The following is a 20,233-nucleotide window of genomic DNA, read 5'->3' as shown; positions in this document are numbered from 1 at the left end:
TTTCGCATGATTCAGTTTCTCTCTCTCACTGGCACTAATTTGGGTTGGTTTTTCAACCTAATTCAGCATTAAATTTGTTTAAAATGTTTGAGCTTTTACTTCCAGACACCCGCTGCCACCATGTTATGTCTTCTGGTTCTCATAGGTTATACTCACACATTAGACTCAAAATGCTGGAGCTTCATCGAGCATATTTCTTGCCACTCTCCATATGTGGCTGGTGGACTGATAGACTGATACACTGTTATTTGGCACATGACTGCAGGCGGCATTGAATGTAACACCCTGGGACATGTGTTCACCGAACAATTGTTTGATTATTGCTGATAAAAGAGACATGTCAAAGCTTTTTGCCTTACACTCATCAGGACACTTCATAAGAATATCAATATAAGGGGAAAACAACAATTCATACTGTATGAGAAGAGAGTGATGATTGGTTGGCAAGTGGGCACTGATTGGTAGAGACATTGCCAATGAGAATGTACCAATTGATGGTGACTGACAGCAGATATCTTTGCTGGGTTCCATGAGAAACATGTCTTCAATGGAATGATGCCTAACCTCCTACCCATCGCATATTTCCGATATGTGGATGATATGTTTGCTATATTTAAATCAGCAACTGCTGGTAATAACTCCCTTACATATCTTAATGGGCCCCATCCTGTGCTCAAATTCACCTTTGAAATGGAGCAGTCAAATTAATTCCCATTCCTTGACATACTAGTTGAGAAATCTGCCAGTGGGTTCTCTACCACGGTCTACCACACGCCTACCTTCACTGGTCAATATATGTGTTGGGATTCTTACAGTTCCACATGTTATAAGATTGAACTTATTGGCAGCCTTGTAAATAGGGCCCGAGCCATTTGTTCACTGTACAAGCTTGATGCTGAAATTGGGTGCATCAAAGGCATCCTGCGAGATAATGGCTATCCTGATTTCATGCTGTATATTACGCAGATTCATGAACAGGCCTAAGGCTGTTACTTTTGGCTCTGAAAAGTGCCCAGTCTACCTCAGATTACCCTGGAAGGGCAAGGTATCTCAAAAATTTGAGCAACAGGCGAAGCTAGCTGTTTCACGCTGTTACTATGCAGGAGCAACATGAGTGGCATTCGCCACTAACAGGATGTTGCCGTGAAGCCAAAAAGACATTCTGCCTATCACACAAATGAGTAATGTGGTAAATGAATTTCAGTGCCAGTGTGATGCTAGGTATGTAGACCGTAAGCTCCGAAGACTGGCAGATCGTATCAAACAGCATGTCCCAGCTGCTGTTCGCAAAGGTTCAGACTGTACCCAACCAGCCCACGCTTGCAAAATTCAAAACAGAATGTCCAACATAAGATGTGATTCGCAATTGGACAACATTTGCTAAATAGTCTTCAGTGTGCTAAGAATTACACTGACGTCCAATTCAAGATTGTCACTCGTGCTTGTAGTGTTCGCGTTTGTGTGTACTGGAAGCTAAATCTATTAATACACAGGGCCCTGTTCTTTGCAGACAGAAAGAACATGTACGCACGTTGTGCCTGTTTCAGCTAAACAAAATAAGTGACAGCCAGTTGCTGACTCATTCCTCAGGGTAATGCCTTGACCTATCAGGGTCAAACTGCCTGGTTTAGATTTCAAAATGCTTGGCAGTTAACTGTCAGTCACCATAAATTGTTGCATTCCCCATGGCAATGCCTCTACCAATCAGAGCCCACTTGTCAACCAATCAGCACTCTCTTCTTATACAGTATAAATTGTTGTTTTATCCTTGTATTGGTATTCTTGTGGTGTCCTGATGAGTGCAAGTCATAAAGCTTTGACATGTCTCTTTTTTCAGCCACATTCAAGTTCTGTAATACCAAACGACTATTGACAATCAGTTCCTAGCTCTTTATGAATAATGTAACAAAGCGTTTTTCATTTGTATAACACTTCTCATGTCTCAAAGCACTTTACAGTCAATGAAATACTTTTGAAGTGTAGTCACTGTAGTTGTAATGTATGAAATGCAATTTTCAATTTGCACACAGCAAACTCCCCCAAACAGTGATGTGCTAATGACCAGATCATCTGTTTTTGTAATGTTGAGTGAGAGATAAATATTGGCAAGGACACTGGGGTGAACTCCCCTGCTTTTATTTGGAAAAGCGCCATATGATCATTTCTATCTACCTGAGCAGGTAGATAGGGCTTCATTTTAATATCTCATGCAGGTTAGGCTTGTATCCGCTTAAGTTTAGAAGAGTAAGAGGTGACTTGATTGAAACCTTTAAGATCTTGAAGGATTTTGACAGAGTGGATGTGGAGAGGCTGTTTCCTCTTATGGGAGAATCCAGATCTAGGGGTCGCGTTTTTAAAATCAGGGGTCGCTCATTTAGGACAGAGATGAGGAGAATTTTTTTTCTTTCTCTCAGAGGATCGTTAGTCTTTGAAACTCTCCCTCAGAAGGCAGTGGAAACAGAGTCTTTGAATACTTTTAAGGCCGAGCTGTATAGATTCTTGATTAACATGGGGACGAAAGGTTATCAGGGGTAGGCAGGAATGTGGGGTGGAGGTTACATTCAGGTCAACCAAGATCTTATTGAATGGCGGAGCAGGCTTGAGGGGCCAAGTGGCCTACTCCTGCTCCTAATTCATATTTTTCTCATCAGAAAGACCACACCTCTAATAGTGCAGATCTCCCTCAGTACTGCATTGGAAAGTCAGGTGGCTTTGTTGTGCTGAAGCCCTAGAGTGGGACCTGAACCCAAAATCTTGTTACCCAGAGGCAAGACTGTTGCCAGCTGAGCCACAGCTGACACATGAAGTGAAGGAGAGAGTTGGGCAAAATGGCAATGAGAAGAGGAGAGGAGAGGCGGTCAGGGGAGTGGAGAGAAAGCAAGGTGAGGAATGGAGGCCAGGGGAGAGAAGAGGAGAGGAGGGAAAGGTGAAGGGCATGAAAAAATGAACAAGTAATTCAGAGGAACATGAATTGTGTTAATATTAGTGACAAAAACAGGGTTACATTAAAGAGAAATAAATTTGAAGTTCACAGGTGAGAGCAATGACTTGAATTTAACTAGAAGGTCCCAATTTGTATTGAAAAGCTGGAAAACTGTGAGACATCACTCACTATTTGGGTGTCCCATAGCCATCAGGGCGCACTGCCGCAGAAACGATCATTATTACTGCAGGAACCCCGTAGGCAATGGGGTACATGAACTTCCCAATTTTCTCTGAGTGGGAAACTCCCAAATTCCTGATGTTTCTGATCATGTGGCATAGCTGTACTCCCTCAAAGAACATCCAAAGAAATGCTGCCAGGAAGAAGTAGTGTAAAAATCCCGCTATAATCCCACACACCACCTGAAACAATAAGAAATGCCATGAGAATCCATCATGAAGCACGGAGTCCTCACAATTCTACCTGGCACAGTCTCACAGCTAACATCTGTGCCCTTGCTGAAGTTTATGGAGATCAATAGGAAGGTGCATCAAATTGGATGGAGCCAGTGGGCACTAGTACCACTGCAGAAGCATCCCTACCCACTGTCTGTACATTTCTCCCCTTCATTTCCCTGTATAGGTAACACTATTGAATTGAAAAATAAAGGAACCTTTTCTTCATGGATCCAGGTAGCTTCCCTGAACCTGGATCTCCCTGGTGAGACCAACTTGTGTCAATCTAGAATCCAGTTCAACTCATGCCACTTGGTTTACTGGCCTCCAGTACTTAGCTGGGTTTTTTCAGAGGCGCGTAAGTGGGGACTCCCAGTGTAGGGACTCCAGCCTTTCTCCACTCTTTTGACATTACTGGCACTCTAAGGAGTGTGTTAAGGTATCACCTCTTATCAGGCTAATCGGGAAATCCTGGAATGGAGGGTTTGGTGCGGGGGTGGTGGGGGGAGGGGGGGTGGTGTTAGGTGCAACATGATTGTGTCTTTGTCTTTTCCCAATGGGTTCCAGTTGATTCTGGAGTTATGGTGGGAATCTGGTGGAACACACAAGACAATTCAAGGTCCTTGCATCTTTACTTCAGATTTTACATTTTTTAAGCAAAACCTCAAAAGCCCAACAAAACCAGGAATTGGGAGCAACTGACCAAATTTTTAAAATAAGCTGCAAACTCCATGAGCATGAACACTCAGAGCAGAAATCCTCTCACTGTTGAAGCAAACTGAGAGCTAGACTCAATTGGGCAAGGGAATCTGTTCACTCACTCTGAGGATGACTGTTGGCGGGAGGAGGAATGCACTGGGGATCTACTAACCAGAAAAACACAAAGAATTGATTCATTAGACAAGAGGAAAAAGCAATGAATCTGAACAAAGGTTTGGAGACATTTACACATGTCCATACAGGAGAAGGCAGTCTGCTTGATTGGTGGTGCATCAATTACCCTAAACGTTCACTCCCCCCATCACTGGTGTACAGTGGCAGCAGTGTGCACATCTATAAGCACTGCAGCAACTCACCAAGGCTCCTTCAGCAGCACCTTCCAAACCTGTGACCTCTACCAACTAGAAGGACAAGGATAGCAGACACATGGGAAGACGCCACCACGTGCAAGTCTGTTCTTGAATCACAAAGCATCCTGACTTGGAACTTTATCATGAATCCTTCACTGTCAAGATCCTGGAAATCTATCCCTAACAAAACTGTTGACGTACCTACACCACATTGACTGCAATGGCCCAAGAAAGTGGCTCACTGTCACCTTCTCAATGGAAGCTAGGGTAACAATAAATGCTGGTCATGCTGACACCAGATCCCAAGAATGAATTAAAAAACCAAACTGACACACACAGATAAACACACACACAAACTTAACCCATGGACAGACAGACAGACGGCTGGACAGACAGGCAACACATGTACATGCACATGGATAGATAACAGACATACATATGCACAGCCGTGAGCAAACACAATCACAGATATGTTGGCGCACTTTGACACTTGGAGTTACACTCATCCACACACATGCACACAGACAACAAAAAATATCTTGCATTTATAATGTGCCTTTAACATAGTAAAACATCCCAAGTTGGTTCACAAAAATGTTTTCAGACAAAAAAATTAAACTTAACACCAAACCAAAGTAGGAAACATTAGGATGGGTGATCAGAAGCTTGGTCAGGAGATAAGTTTTAAGAAGTGCTCTAAAGGAGAGGAGTTGTGGTGACACAGAGAGGTTTAGGGAGGGAATTTCAGATTTTGGGGCCTAGACAGGCTGAAGACACAGTCGCTAATTGTGGCGGAAGGAACTGAGGGTTTCACAAGAGACAGGGGTTGATGCACATGGATCCAGAAATGTGCACATTCAAATAAGTGCACAAACATACATATACGTGGATACGCAGACAGCCATTGATGTAAATTCACACACACACATACATATTCTTAAACACACAAACACAATCTTGTGTGCTGCTGGCTGTGGAGGGGTCTCTTACCCGGTTCCTGGTTCTCCCAATCCCGACCAGGAAGAGCAGCTCTGCCAGGAAGAGACTCAGACACAGCTGCTTGTGGGTGGCATGTAGGGCAGTTTTTAAACTGGAGGAGCAGAAGGTAAATGTCACCATGGCGATTCCAAGACATACCAGTGATACAGGAATCCCAATGAATGATATTATATCCACAGTTTGGTGATAAACCTATGAAAAGAAAGAATTTGCAATTTCTTTTGTCTTTCAGAATATCCCAAAATGCTCCTCAGTTAATGAGATACTGCTGAAGTGCAGGGGCGTAACCTTAAAATTAGAATTAGGCCATTGATGGGTAATGTGAGGGAACAATTCTTCACGCAAAGGCGAGTGGAAATCTGGAACTCTCTTCCACAAAAAAGCTCTTAAAGCTGTGGGGTCAAATTGAAACTTTCAAAACTGTGATTGATAGATATTTGTCGGGCTTGGGCATTAAGGGATTCTTTTCTTTATTTGTTCTTGGGATGTGGGTGTCACTGGCCAGGCCAGCAATTTTGCCCATCCCTAATTTCCCTTGAATTGAATGGCTTGCTAGGCCATTTCAGAGGGCAGTTAAGAGTGAACCACATTGCTGTGGGTCATAGAAACATAGAAAATAGGAGCAGGAGTAGGTCATTCGGCCCTTTGAGCCTGCTCTGCTATGCAATAAGATCATGGCTGATCCTCTATCTCAACACTGCACCCCCGCTCTCTCCCCATACCCCTTCACGCCTTTAGAGTCCAGAAATCTATCTATTTCCTTCTTAAATATATTCAGTGACTTGGCCTTCACAGCCTTCTGTGGTAGAGAATTCCATCGGTTCATCACCCTTAGTGAAGAGGTTTCTCCTCATCTCAGTTCTAAATGGCCTGCCCTGTATCCTGAGACCGTGAGACCTTGTTCTAGACCTCCCAGCCAGAGGAAGTATCATTCCTGAATCCAGGATATCCATCCCTGTTAGAATTTTATATGTTTCAATGAGATCTCCTCTCGTTCTTCTAAACCCCAGTGAATGCAGGCCTAGTCGGCCCAATTTCTCCTCATACAACAATCCTGCCATCCCAGGAATCAGTCTGGTGAACCTTTGCTGCACTCCCTCTATGAAAAGTATATCCTTTCTTAAGTAAGGAGACCAAAACTTCACACAATGCTCCAGGTGTGGTCTCACCAAGGCCCTGTACAGCTGCAGTAAGACACCCTTGCTCCTGTACTCAAGTCCTCTCGCGATGAAGGCCAACATACCATTTGCTTTCTTAACTGCATGCTTGCATTCAATGATTGGTGTACCCAGGTCCCTTTATACATCAACATTTCTCAATCTATCACCATTTAAATAATACTCTGCCATTCTGATTTTTCTACCAAAGTGGATAACTTCACACTTATCCACATTACACTGCATCTGCCATGTATTTGCCCACTCACTCATCCTGTCTAAATCGCCTTGAAGCCTCTTAACACCCTCTTCATTGTTCGTATTCCCACCAAGTTTCATGTCGTCAGCAAACTTGGAAATATTACGTTTGATTCCCTCATCCAAATTATTGATATATATCGTGAATAGCTGGGGCCCAAGCACTGATCCCTGCGGTAACCCACTAGTCACCGTCTGCCACTCCAAAAAAGACCCATTTATTCCTAGTCTTTGTTTCCTGACTGCTAACAAATTCTCAATCCATGCCAATATATTACCCCCAATCCCTGGTGCTTTAATTGTACACGCTAACCTCTTATGTAGGATTTTATCAAAAGCTTTCTGAACATCCAAATACACCACATCCACTGGTTCTCCCTTATCTATTCTGCTAGTTACATCTTCAAAGAACTCCAGTAGGTTATTCAAACATGATTTCCTTTTCATAAATCCATGTTGACTTTGTCTAATCTTGTTGATATTTTCTAAGTGCCCTGTTATCACACCCTTTATAATAGGTCCTAGTATTTTCCCTACTACTGAGGTTAGGCTAACCGGTCTGTAATCCGCTGTTTTCTCCCTCCTTTTTTAAATAGTGGGGTTACATTTGCCACCCTCCAATCCACTGGGACTGTTCCATAATCTACAGAATTTTGGAAGATGACAACCAACACATCCACTATTTCCATGGCCATTTCCTTTAGTACCCTGGGATATAGATTATCGGTCCCTAGGAATTTATCAGCTTTCAGTCCTATTAATTTCACCAATGCTATTGTTTTAGTTATACTAATTTCCTTCAATTACTCCTTGTCACTAGACCCCTGGTTCCCTAATGTTTCTGGGAAGTAATTTGTGTCTTCCTCTATGAAGACAGAACTAAAGTAGTTGTTTAATTGCTCTGCCATTTCCTTGTTTTCTATTATAAATTCTCCTGTTTCAGGCTGTAAAGGACCTATATTTGTCTTCGCTAATCTTTTTCTTTTTACATACTTATAGAGTCTGGAACCACATGTAGGCCAGGCCAGGAAAGGATGGCAGATGTCCTTCCCTAAAGGACATTAGTGAACTAGATGGGCTTTTACAACAATCGATGATAGTTTCATGGTCACTATCACTGAGATATCAATTCCGGATTTATTAATGGAATTCAAATCCCACCAGCTACTGCCATGGGATGCAGATTACAGTCTTATTGAGCAGTACAACAGGTCTGAGGGACTGAATGTCCTACTCCTCTTCTCATGTAAACTATTACATCCCCGAGCTGAGTCTTTGATGTTTCAGTTATAAGTGTGGCCACTGATACTCTTAAATGCTTGTGAATGGCACATATTTACATATCATGCAAGCCTCTTACCCATATGGGTGCTATATCATCTATAGGTATTCTAGACTTCACTGTCTTTCTAACCCTTAACTGCAGCACCCATATATTGTCAAATGCCTCCAAGAAGCTTGATTATGCATTTCAAGCTGAATACCTTCTCTTTAGTTCTCTCTCTCTCTCTTTCTCTACTGGTGTCATCGTTGTCCTCGGGTTGCTAATCATGGCTCAAGCCATGATATAACTTTGAGGCAAGGAAAGGAGGCTGGCCCCAAGAACTGCTTCAGCCAGTACTGGAATTGAACCCACACTGTTGGTATTATTCTGCACCTCACTCCAGCCATCTAAGCTAACCGGCTGCAATTTAATTCACTACAAATCCCAAACCCAGTGAAGCTTTGAATACTGTTCTCATACCATTGAATTATATGGAGCACATAACACAGAAATAGGCCATTCGGCCCAACTGGTCTCTGCCAGTGTTTATGCACCAAATGAGAGCCCACCCATCTCTCCTTATCTACCCTCATCAGAATAAACTTCTACTTCTTTCTTCTCATGTTTTAATCTACCTTACCCTTAAATATATCTATGCTATTCACTTCAACTATTCCACAAGTTCCATATTCTAAGCACCCTCTGTGTAAGGAGGTTTCTCTTGAATTCCTGATTAGATTAATTCGTGACCATTTTATATTTATGGCCTCCCCAAGAAGTGGCAGCATCTTCTCTACATTTGTCCTAACCATCAACATTTTAAAGACCTCTATTAGGGTCACCTCTTTTCTAGAGGAAAGAACCCTAGCATGTTCAGACCTTGCTCTCAGTGATATCCTCTTAGTTCTGTGGAGAGTTTTCCAATTCATCACTACTCTATGCCCCCATTTCCAAGAACTACAACCTATGGAACTTGCTACCTCCTTCTGTCATCCTTTCATTCCACAACCTATAGGCTTTTAAAATGCAATCTTAGTGTCTCTTCATTAATATGTGTTCATTAACCCCTTCTTCTCTCCCACTATCTGATACCCTCTGCAATATGTGCATCACTTGAGTCTGAGCCTGCCTCCTCGCCTTGCCCCATGCTTGTAGAGTGGTTCTATAAAACTAACTGATTTTCTCTAATGGGAGAGAGATGGCTATGGTCACTTCTGGACTATGGCTAATAATCTGTAGGATAATGTAAAATATTATTATATAACAACCTGGCATGGGTAGTGCATCCATAAGTTAGTTAATGTAGAGAACTACAGTGAGCGTTAATATACAGAATAAGCTGACTGAGGAAGTGTAGAAAGCAGAATGAAAAGCAATGGGTGCAAATGGAAATAACTGAAATACTTGCTAAAAGTAATTATAAGTAAACAGAATATTCTGCTTAGATGAAACTTAAATCACACTAAGGTAAGATAGAATATGAGCCAATATCCTACCATGAAAATAGAGACCCAGGCCTGAGGGGACATTGCAAGGAAAACATACTACAGAAGCCTGGAGATAAGGGAATTAGACAGAACCAGCGTAGGTCATTCCCAAACAAAGATGTACCTGGGGTTCAGGTTGCATCATATCCTGTGACCAAAATAGCTGTGGTATAGTAACAGTACAAATTTGGAATGCAACATGCCTAATATCCTTGTGAGACTTAAGACTGCAAACTGCCTAGAGAATGGAAAGCTTGAACCTCCCTGATGGATATCCTACATGTAAGTATATAGACACATTGCATTGATGTACTACTCAATATGCTCTCTTTAACTAATAAATATCTCTCAGCTATATTATGACATCATTGTTAATTAAATACAGAATTAGAAGCAGGAACACGGGAGGTAGAGTATTACCTCTAATCCAATATAAAATCCAACAGTTAAGACCTTTTACGTCTACTTGATGGTTTATAGACACTTGCTTTCATGTTTCATTCAAAAGATAGCATTTCCAACAAGGCTCTGTACTGGAGACTGAAGTTCTACCACTGGTCTAAGCCTGGAATCTGCTTTCCTTCCCTTATGTGTCAAACATGGGACAAACATAAGCTGTTTCTTTATAAACTGGTTTACAATTCTGTTCATTTTAAAAATTTAATCTTGGGACATGCGAACTGTTGCTGAGGTTGCATCAGTATAGGTGCTGGCTGCCTCAGGTACAAAGCAAAGTTGCAAGAGGGAGCAGAAGAAGCCAGGAGGCCCTTTATTAGCCTATTATGTTAATAGCCTAAAGCTGGCTTCTGATGTGGGTGAGGGATGCCTCTTGTGTGGCAAGTACCAACATAGTTCTGATAATTGTATGCTTGCTGCCTGGATGCCATTTGGATATCAAATGATACCAAAGGAGCCTATAGTGTCCATAGTGTCACTTGATCAATACTTCTGGTTTCACCCTTCCGCTCCCCCACTATTTTATACTGTCCTGCACAACAGTCCTGCCCAGATGAGTGTAACTCCTACAGTCTAGGGACTTTCATTATAACATAACATCTGACAGTTGGACTTCTCAATTACTACTACATTCAGGGCCTACTCCACAACTATTCCAAAAGTTCCACATTCTAAGCGCTTTCTGTGTAACCATCAATGCTGGTGTGTTTTTACCATGAATTCAGTAGTAACTGTGGAGGACATTGATGAATAAACATTTATACCGGCCATTCAACAGGAGACATCAGCAAAGCGAAGCTGGAGAGATGATTGCATCGACACTGGATGTCTGTTCCATTGGAATCGCCCACACTGCACCCACTGGGAGACCAATAACTTTTTCCAGCTGCATAATTCCAGTGGACACAGTACATTGTCCAATCGCTGATAGCTTTCTGTGGAGAGCAAGGATTATATTTTACCATTTGCTATTACCAGTCCAATGTTAACTGAGTAAACAGATCTTTATACCTGGTACTGCTGTTTCACTACATAAATGTCATTGCGAGACTGGGATGGGATTCAATCTTTTGTAAACCGTACATTAAACTGGTGCAACTCTTTACAAACCTCAGTGTGTTTGAAAGTGAAGTTCACTGTTCGCTTGAGTCCATGGCTGTCCCTGTTAGTTATCATGACCGAAACTACGTTTGAGATCAATTGAAATGGCTTCAATTTTCCACCAGTGGTACTGAGCTTGAAAACGCTTCCATTCAGGATGGAATCCATGTTCTTGTAGGCGATCAAAGCCACAGCAGCAAAATCTGTCCCTGGAGGGAATGTTAAACGTTACTAACACTGAAGGGAAATCTGTAGGGTAGATGATGGCCAGAAAATATATGTAACTTCTGCTGCAGAATCAGAGCAGATCAGGACCAGCTTCCAAGAAAACAGCACTGTTAAATCCAGTGGGATTTGTAGACATTCATAAGACATAGAAACAGGATTGGAGAGCAGCCGATTCTGGCAGCATAATAAAGAGAGAAAGGAATAGCAAGATCCCATATTAGGAAGACTATTTGGTTTAACTCATCCACTCAGACAGATGACCTATGTTCCCTTCTATCAGGTTACCTGACTGTCTTTTTAATGCAGGGGTGGGGAACCTTTTTCTTATCACATGCCACCACACATAGACAAAAGCTGTCCTGGGCCACACACATAAAAATCAACTTAATTTAGTTTTTTTTTGGAGAGAATACAGAAACATTCAACTCACCCACTGTTTTAATGCGATGGCTGAATTTGAATATTATATTGTTAAACATTATTATACTATATATTATCTAAAGCAAATTTGCAATGATGATGATAAATGCTATTTTGAAGGTGCTACTGTTATGTGTCTATATTTTTAGAAATCTTGTCGTGGGCCAGATGAAATTGAGCAACAGGCCAGATCCATCCTAGGTTCCCCACCCCTGCTTTAATGGGTCTAAAGTTTTTCCCTTCATTACACCGCCCAGAAGACCATTCTAAATGTTAATCACTCGGGCTGAAAAAAATTCCTCCTGTTGGTTTCCCATAAACTTTCCTTTCACCAGTTCACCAGTGCCCCTTATTCTAGTGTACAGGAAGCGCAGAAGTTGTGCTCAGATTAGCTGTACCCTTGGGTGGAAGCGTCTCAGATTTGCACTAAGTGAGGTAGCAGGCAGATAAAGTGACATTTTACCCGCTGGCCGCAATGGCGGCTTTTCACACCGTATCGTCCTAAACCCACCGCAATACTTATGCATTCTCAGGAAACACGCCGTTTCCATGGTGGGCGGGCTCTCATTCGTCCGCCACGCCATCACCTCGCTGCTTCATCACGCTGGACGCCATATTTAAAGTCCAGCTGCACGCACACATCTCAGTGCTTCCAGCCCACAACTACTGCAGGGAAGATGTCCACGAAAAGCAAAAAGACTGCAGCCCCCAGGTTTAATGACGCGTCACTGGAATGCCTTTTGAATGCAGTGGAGGCCTCCCATGGTGTCCTCTGACCCCGCTCTGGCCACAGAACAGGCAGTGGCATCATCAATCCAGTATGGGAGGTGGTGGCAGCAGTGGTCGGCGCCAATGCCCTGCAAAAAGAGGACAGCCACTCAGTGCTGCTACAGGACGAACGGTCTCATCCATTCCACCAGGGTAACTCACACTTCTCATGACTCTCAACACACACACTCACAAACCCATCACACATCCACAGGGATCTCACACCTCAAGGGACAACACCACTAACTCTCACACACACCCTCACATCTCCATCAGACTTATACCCTCTCGAGCTTGCGTCCTCATCCCGTCCATGGCTCTGTTCACCACACAAACATTCCACACAGTGCCATCATCCTGCTCACACTCTCTCCATCTGTTTTCATGCAGGAGAAGCTGGCTCACAACGGCAGGGAGAGGTCCCAGGCCAGGGGAGGAGTGGCCCACATTAGGCCCCTCACTCACTTTGAGGAGCATGTTATCGCGTTGGCTGGTGAGGATGTGGACCCTGCCAGTGGGGACAGTGAGGTCCTGAGGATCCTGCACCACATCATCCCTCCCTCAACACAAATGTGAGTGCTCTCCCTCCTCCTTTTGACTCTGCTGCCAAGCACTAATCATCTCTACTTTGGTTCATAGGGAGCTCTGCCAAGGACCGACACCCTCAGCCAGCCAGTCCCTCAGCTCCATCCAGGTCCTCATCTGCAGCCAAGAGGACACCTCCTCCAGTGAAGAGGTGGAAATAAGCAGCCCGGAAGATCTGTTCACAGCACTTACCTGCACCCTGCACCAGTGCCAAGACACACACCTCGGTGGGACCTAGATCTACAGCAGGCTTGGGTATGCAATCTGGTGGTCACCGCATGGGCACGAGTCCACAGCAGGAGGAGGCAGGCTCAGCCAAGCTCCCTGGCATTCGAAGGACTGCTGGGGAAGAGGCATCTGCGAGGCCTGAGTCAGATGATGAACCTCTGGATTTGACCTTTCAACTCATCCTGGAGAGTCAGCAGAAGGTGGGGGATCATCACATAGAGCTGTTGAAAGACCTCAACAGAGTGGCACGCAAGCTGGAGGAGTGCATCCGCCTGCTCTGTGATGCAGTGGTGCCCACATGGAGGTCTCCACGGGGAGGATGGCAGAAGCCATGGAGACCCTGGTCCAGCAGAATGCAGAGATCAGTGCAGACCTGCACGCCATCGCGGGAGCCGTGAGTGAGTTCCTGCAGTGGCAACGTGAGAGGGAAACGGGGCACCTCGATGTCCCTCCAAGTACTCCTTCCCCTCAAGGAGTCAGGACGGGGACCCCGGGCAATTGAGGAAGGAGGAGCGGCAGCTGGATACTCCTGGGTCATCCACTGAGAAATCTCAGAGGCTGTCCTCTCCCCCGAGTCCCCTTTGCCTGTGAGCCCCTCAACCTCGCCCTCTGTCACTGCAGGGGTAGCTGCCAGCCCACAAGTGATTCTGGAGCGAAGTGTGTGTGTGTGTCAGGGCCTTTTGGAGCCTTGTGCAAGTACTCTCATGTGCATGCAGATCCTTCACGTATCACGCTCACCTCAGTGTCCTGAGTATTTTCAGTGCTGCCTGCTGGGGTTTGCTTTCAGTTGTCCATCTGAGCTGACCTGCATCTCTGCCCACCCAATGATCACACTCCCATGCAGCACCTGATCTCGCCCACCGCAACTGTCATCTCACTTTCGATTTGGACAGCATGGTCTGGGTTCGCTCCCCTGTCTTTCCCCTCTCCTAGTCACCCATTTCCTTCCCCCCATCACAGTTGACTCCCCCAGCATCACCTTCCACCTCCCCTCCGTGACCTACTTGCCACAACCCTTTTCCTTCAGGGATGTCCAGGAAAACGTGCACTTTCCCTTCCTGCCCGAAAATTCCACCCCCATCCACATTAACCTCCTCGCTTCCCACCCCCAGGGTCCGTGTCTGCCTCCGAGTCCCCACCAACCACCCTCGCCGTCCCTTCTATCGTTACCATCGAACCCTCCCACCCTACCACTTCACTCTGCGCTTGGTCACTCTCACCATTCCTTCATACCACACCCACCCTCAGTTTGAATCCCAGGAGGCAGACATAGACCTATCAGACCCCTCCCTTGCATTTCACCTGCACAACCGCCACCCCCGGACTCCTTCCCCCCGCCTCTTGGTCCCTTCCCCCACCGGACCCTGTCCCCCCTGCGGACCCCTTCTCCCCTTCATACCCTTTCCCCCCTTTGCACCCCTTGCCCCCCACCCCGATCCGGAAAGTCTTCCCCTCTTAGTTCCCCCACCTGCTCGGTCTGGCCCCCGCTTAGTCCCTCCCCTTTCCTGACTCCTTCCTCCACCTTTACTTTTTTTAAATTTCAATCACGGGATGTGGGCTTTGCTGGCCGGGCCAGCATTTATTGCCCATCCCTAGTTGCCCTTGAGAAGGTGGTGGTGAGCAACTGCCTTGAGCCGCTGCAGTTCATGTGGTGTAGGTACACCCACAGTGCTGTTAGGAAGGGAGTTCCAGGATTTTGACCCAGTGACAGTGAAGGAATGGCGATATATTTCCAAGTCAGGATGTTGACTGACTTGGAGGGGAACTTCCAAGTGGTGGTGTTCCCATCTATCTACTGCTCTTGTCCTTCTAGATGGTAGTGGTTGTGGGTTTGGAAGGTCCTGTTGAAGGAGCCTTGGTGAATTCCTGCAGTGCATCTTGTAGACTTCTGCTACTGTGCGTCGGTGGTGGAGGGAATGAATGTTTGTGAATGTGGTGCCAATCAAGTGGGCTGCTTTGTCCTGGATGGTGTCAAGCTTCTTGAATGTTGTTGGAGCTGCACTTGTCCAGGCAAGTGAGGAGTATTCCATCACACTCCTGACTTGTGCCTTGTAGATGGTGGACAGGCTTTGGGGAGGTGAGTTACTTGTTGCATGATTCCTAGACTCTGACCTGCTCTTGTAGCCACAGTATTTATACGGCTTTTCCTCTTCAGTTTCTGGTCAATGGTAACCCCCAGGATGTTGATAGTTAGGGATTCAGTGATAGTAATGCCATTGAACATCAAGGGGCTGATGATTGGATTCTTTCTTGTTGGTGATGGTCATTGCCTGACACTTGTGTGGCGCGAATGTTACTTGCCACTTGTCAGCCCAAGCCTGCATATTGTCCAGGTCTTGCTGCATTCAGACATGGACTTCTTCTGCCACTCTTAGTCCTTCCTTCTTCCTGATTCCTTCCTCCAGCCTCACTTCTTCCTCCAGCCTCACTTCTTCCTCCAGCTTTACTTCTTCCCCCTTCCCGACTCCTTCCTCCAAACTTACTTTTTCGTCCACCCTTACTCCCTCCCCTCTCTGCACTCCTTCCTCCCCCTAGACTCCCTTCCCTCTCTGCACTCCTTCCCTTACACCTTACACCCCCCTTACACCTACCTCCCCAGTTGCCATCTTCTCCCCTCTTACCCCTGCCTTCCCCATACTCCCACCTGTCCCCCAACACCTTCATTCCCCCCTCAGCCTCACTAACCCCCGACACATTCATTCCCCCCTCTCAACTTCACCCCCCTGACACCTTCATTCACCCCCCCTCCCAACCTCACAGCCCCGACACCTTCATTCCCCCCTCCCAACCTTACCCCCTGACACCTCTTCCTCTCCCAGCTGATGCTAGATTTCCTCTCCCACCCCCTCAACCAACACCCATTGTGAGCATCAACGGTGACTAGAGAACTTCCGTGAGCTGCTTCGTAGCAGAGCCATATCCATGGGAATCCACCCAGCATGCCATGGACATTCCTCCAGTCTGCCGTTGCTGTCGGGCTCCAGCATCTTCTGCTCCTTGGATGTCCATGATGTGAGCAAGACCCTGGCGGGTAAGTCCCGACTTCTGCACATCACACTTGTCAAGACGTGTTCTGCACCGGTGTGTTTTCCTGCCGACGTGGGCGGACGATCCATTGGGGCGGGGATGAGTCTGGCGGGCTGGCCTTATAATGACATGCTGATGGCTTACAGTGAAGTTCTTGTGTCCGATGGCAGCGAATGCGGCCCGCCATTGGTGGGTGAAGCAGGCAATCACAAACTGGTTTCACGACGTCGTAAAACCGATTTTTGGCCTTCTTGCTATATTGTCCACTCACGCCACCGAACACGCCTGGCAGCGGCAGGCACGGGCAGTTCCGTCCCTTGTGTCTCTCTCTTTTATCAGACTTTTCCTCCACACCCAATTCCTCCAATCTATTGTTGAAACTCAATCCTTTGTTAACTTGGAATCAATGGGGAGGTGGTGGCATAGTGGTATTGTCACTGAACTAGTAATCTAAAGACCCACAGTATGGGGATCTGAATTCAAATCCCACCAAGGCAGACAGTGAAATCTGAATTAAATAAAAAAATCTAGAACTACATGTATGATGATGACCATGAAACCATTGCCACTGGTTCACTAATGTCCTTTAGAGAAGGAAGTCTGCTGCCCTTACCTGGTCTGGCCTAAATGTGACTCCAGACCTACGTGTGATTAAGGATATCCAATAAATGCTGGCTTAGGCAGTGATGCCCACATCCCATGATAGAATTTTTAAAAAGCCTCACCGATCTTCTCTGCACCAACTCCATGGCATGGCAATCAAAACACTGTTTAAATATCCTTCTGATCAAAGCACCTTCAAACTGGCCTCCCAAAATAACCTTCAATTTATCTCGCTTACCTTCAAAGAGAACAATGCGTAAATAATAAAAAAATTAGAAATAACCGGTAAATTTACCAGTTGTTTTTCTTTCGGTGACTGTCTGTCGGTAAATATCCATCACGTTGCCTTTTGCCCGTAAACTGACTCTGTCCTGGGCTGAACTGTTCTTCCCTCGAAATGTTCTTACTTCCAGATCTAAGAGCGAAGGAAATTAAACTTTGTAATGTTTCATATAGGAATGAGATTTATTTATAGTCTGATGTTACGCCTAAACTGTCAGTTTAACAGATGCTGACAGCATCAGGCTCAAAGGAATGAATTATTTCAAGAGAGAGCTGGTAAAGGAACCAGATGTGAGCTGCATTTTTTTTTTAAGTAGTGGGCTGCTATGATCTGAAGGGCACTACCTGAAGGAGATTAATGTTGATGGATGCAGATTATATAACCGTTCAAAAGGGAATTGGAAATATCCCATCAAAAGGAAAGTTTTTGGAGGCATATGGGGAACAAACAGGGGAAAATGTATAATTGGGTGGCTCTTGAAAGATAATGGGCGAAATGGCCTCCTTCAGTGCTCTATAATATAATTCTATGAAAAACAACAAAATGGATTGGGTGGTTTATTGGGTTAGACATTGGCTTCAGATTTCTGGAATCTGGGTTCAAATCCTGTCTACAATAAAGGAATGAAAGTTTCCTTTGTCCGTTGACGAGTGGTGTCCAAGTTAAAAAGAGTTCAGACAATCGCAGTGGGGACAGGTGTACACAGAAAACAGATACTTAAAATGGTTACCTCACTCTGGAAATAAAAAGCTGGCATCATTTAAAAAAAATGACTATGAAGCTAGCAGAGGTGAAAGCCCATTGATTCATGAGGGAGCCCTGCCATCCTTACCCAATCTGCTCTCTATGTAATTCTAGTCCAACATCAACATGGTGGATGGTTAACTGCCCTCAATCATCAGCACAACAAAGGGTGGACAATAAATGCCAGATTTGCCTGTGATGCATCTCCGAAGGGAATAAGGAAAAAAAACACAGCTCATGATTGAAATGTTAACAGACTACACTTGAGCAGTAGGGCATATCCTTCTATGTTTGAGGATGTGGCAGATTAGAGGAAGTCGATCGACATCTGTCTATGGAACATTGAAAGAGGAAGAGGCCAGTCAGTTCCTTGAACATTTGCCATCATTTAACTTGATATTGACCGACTTATATCTTAATTCCACCATCCCTCCTTGATTCTGAAACCCTTAATGTTCCTGCCTAACACAAATCTATCAATCTAAGATTTGAAATTTTCAATTGAATTAGTCTCAACAGCTTTTTGGGGGAGAATGTTGAGGATTTCCGCCACCCATTTTGTGAAGAAATGCTTCTGAACATCAACCCTGAATACCTAGATCCAATTTTAAAGTCATGCTCCCATGCTCAGCACTCTCCCACCAAAGGACATAGCTTCTTTCCATTTTACCTATCAAATCGTTTAACCATTTTAAACATTTCAATGAAATCACCCCATAATATCCTATACTCAAGGGAATACAAGGCTAGTCAACATAAACAGAGGGGAAAGTCAGACTCAGTTTCTGCTGGAAGTGCTTATGTTTAGTTCTCTGGTGATTCATAGAACACACCAGGCAAGAACCCAGGTCTTTATGGTTCAACTTCCCACCGGTTAATCTCAGTGAGCCACCAGGAGAGACAACGTTTCTGTTAAATAAGCCTGAATGGGCTTCCTTCTTGAAACATTCTGAATTCAGGATCGCAAGTATCGGTATCTTGACAAACTTATCTAATTATATTCCAGGGATTGTAAACTGACTTAATATCTTAGTACAGATTCTAAAACTGGATGTTATGTATAAGCTTTTTCTTTTATTTATTCATTTATGGGATGTGGGTGTCGCTGGCTAGGTCAGCATTTACTGCCATCCCTAATTGCTCTTGAGAAGGTGGTGGTGAGCTGCCTTCTTGAACCGCTGCAGTCTGTGTGGTGTAGGTACACCCACAGTACTGTTAGGGATGGAGTTCCAGGATTTTGCTGCAGTGATAGTGAAGGAATGGTGATAAAGTTCCAAGTAAGGATGGTGTGTGGCGTGGAGGGGAACTTGCATGCGGTGGTGTTCCCACCCACCTGCTGCCCTTGTACTTCTTGGTGGTAGAGATTACAAGTTTGTAAGGTACTGTTAAAGGAGCCTTGGTGAGTTGCTCAGTGCATCTTGTAGATGGCACACACAGCTACCACTGTGCATTGGTGGTGGAGGGAGTGAATGTTTGTGGATGGGGTGACAATCAAGTGGGCCACTTTGTCCTGGATGGTATTGAGCTTCTTGAGTGTTGTTGGAGCTATACTTATCCAGACAAGTGGGGGGTATTCCATCACACTCCTGACTTGTGCCATGTAGATTGTGGACAGGCTTTTTGGAGTCAGGAGGTGAGTTACTCGCCACAGGATTCCAAGCCTCTGACTTCCTCTTGTAGCCACAGTATTTAAATGGCTAGTTCAGTCAGTTTCTGGTCAATGGTAACCCCCAGGATGTTGATAACAGGGGATTCAATGATGATAATGTAATTGAATGTCAAGGGGTGATGGTTAGATTGTCTCTTGTTGGAGATAGTCATTGCCTGGCACTTGTGTGGCGCGAATGTTACTTGCCACTTGTCAGCCCACGCCTGGATTTGGCCAGTCGAACTGCATTTGGACATGGACTGCTTCAGTAGCTGAGGAGTTGTGAATGGTGGTAAACATTGTGCAATCTTCAGTGAACATCCCCATTTCTGACCTTATGATGGATGGTAGGTCATTGATGAAGCAGCTGAAGATGGTTGGGCCTAGGACACGACCCAGGGGAAATTCTGCAGTCGTGTCCTGAGACTGAAATGATTGACCTCCAACAAAAGCAACCATTTCCTTTTGTTCTAGTTATGACTCCAAGCAGTGGAGAGCTCTCCTCTTGATTCCCATTGACCCCAGTTTT

General features: G+C 45.0%; 1 protein-coding gene across 1 annotated transcript in view; it reads right to left on the bottom strand.

Annotated features, from left to right (window-relative positions):
- LOC144668812 (adhesion G protein-coupled receptor E3-like) overlaps nucleotides 1–20,233 on the bottom strand; it is a 76,335-nt gene that overhangs the window by 28,129 nt on the left and 27,973 nt on the right. The window contains exons 8-12 of the mRNA XM_078531186.1: nucleotides 17,325–17,444; nucleotides 11,180–11,379; nucleotides 10,834–11,004; nucleotides 5,439–5,639; nucleotides 3,113–3,345 (exon numbers count right to left, since the gene is read on the bottom strand). Of these exons, the coding sequence (XP_078387312.1) occupies nucleotides 3,113–3,345; nucleotides 5,439–5,639; nucleotides 10,834–11,004; nucleotides 11,180–11,379; nucleotides 17,325–17,444 (925 nt within the window). The remainder of the gene's footprint in view (nucleotides 1–3,112; nucleotides 3,346–5,438; nucleotides 5,640–10,833; nucleotides 11,005–11,179; nucleotides 11,380–17,324; nucleotides 17,445–20,233) is intronic.

Source organism: Cetorhinus maximus, chromosome 28, assembly GCF_964194155.1.
Source record: "Cetorhinus maximus chromosome 28, sCetMax3.hap1.1, whole genome shotgun sequence".
Lineage (NCBI taxonomy): Eukaryota > Metazoa > Chordata > Chondrichthyes > Lamniformes > Cetorhinidae > Cetorhinus > Cetorhinus maximus.
This window is presented reverse-complemented; position numbering and strand designations above follow the sequence as displayed.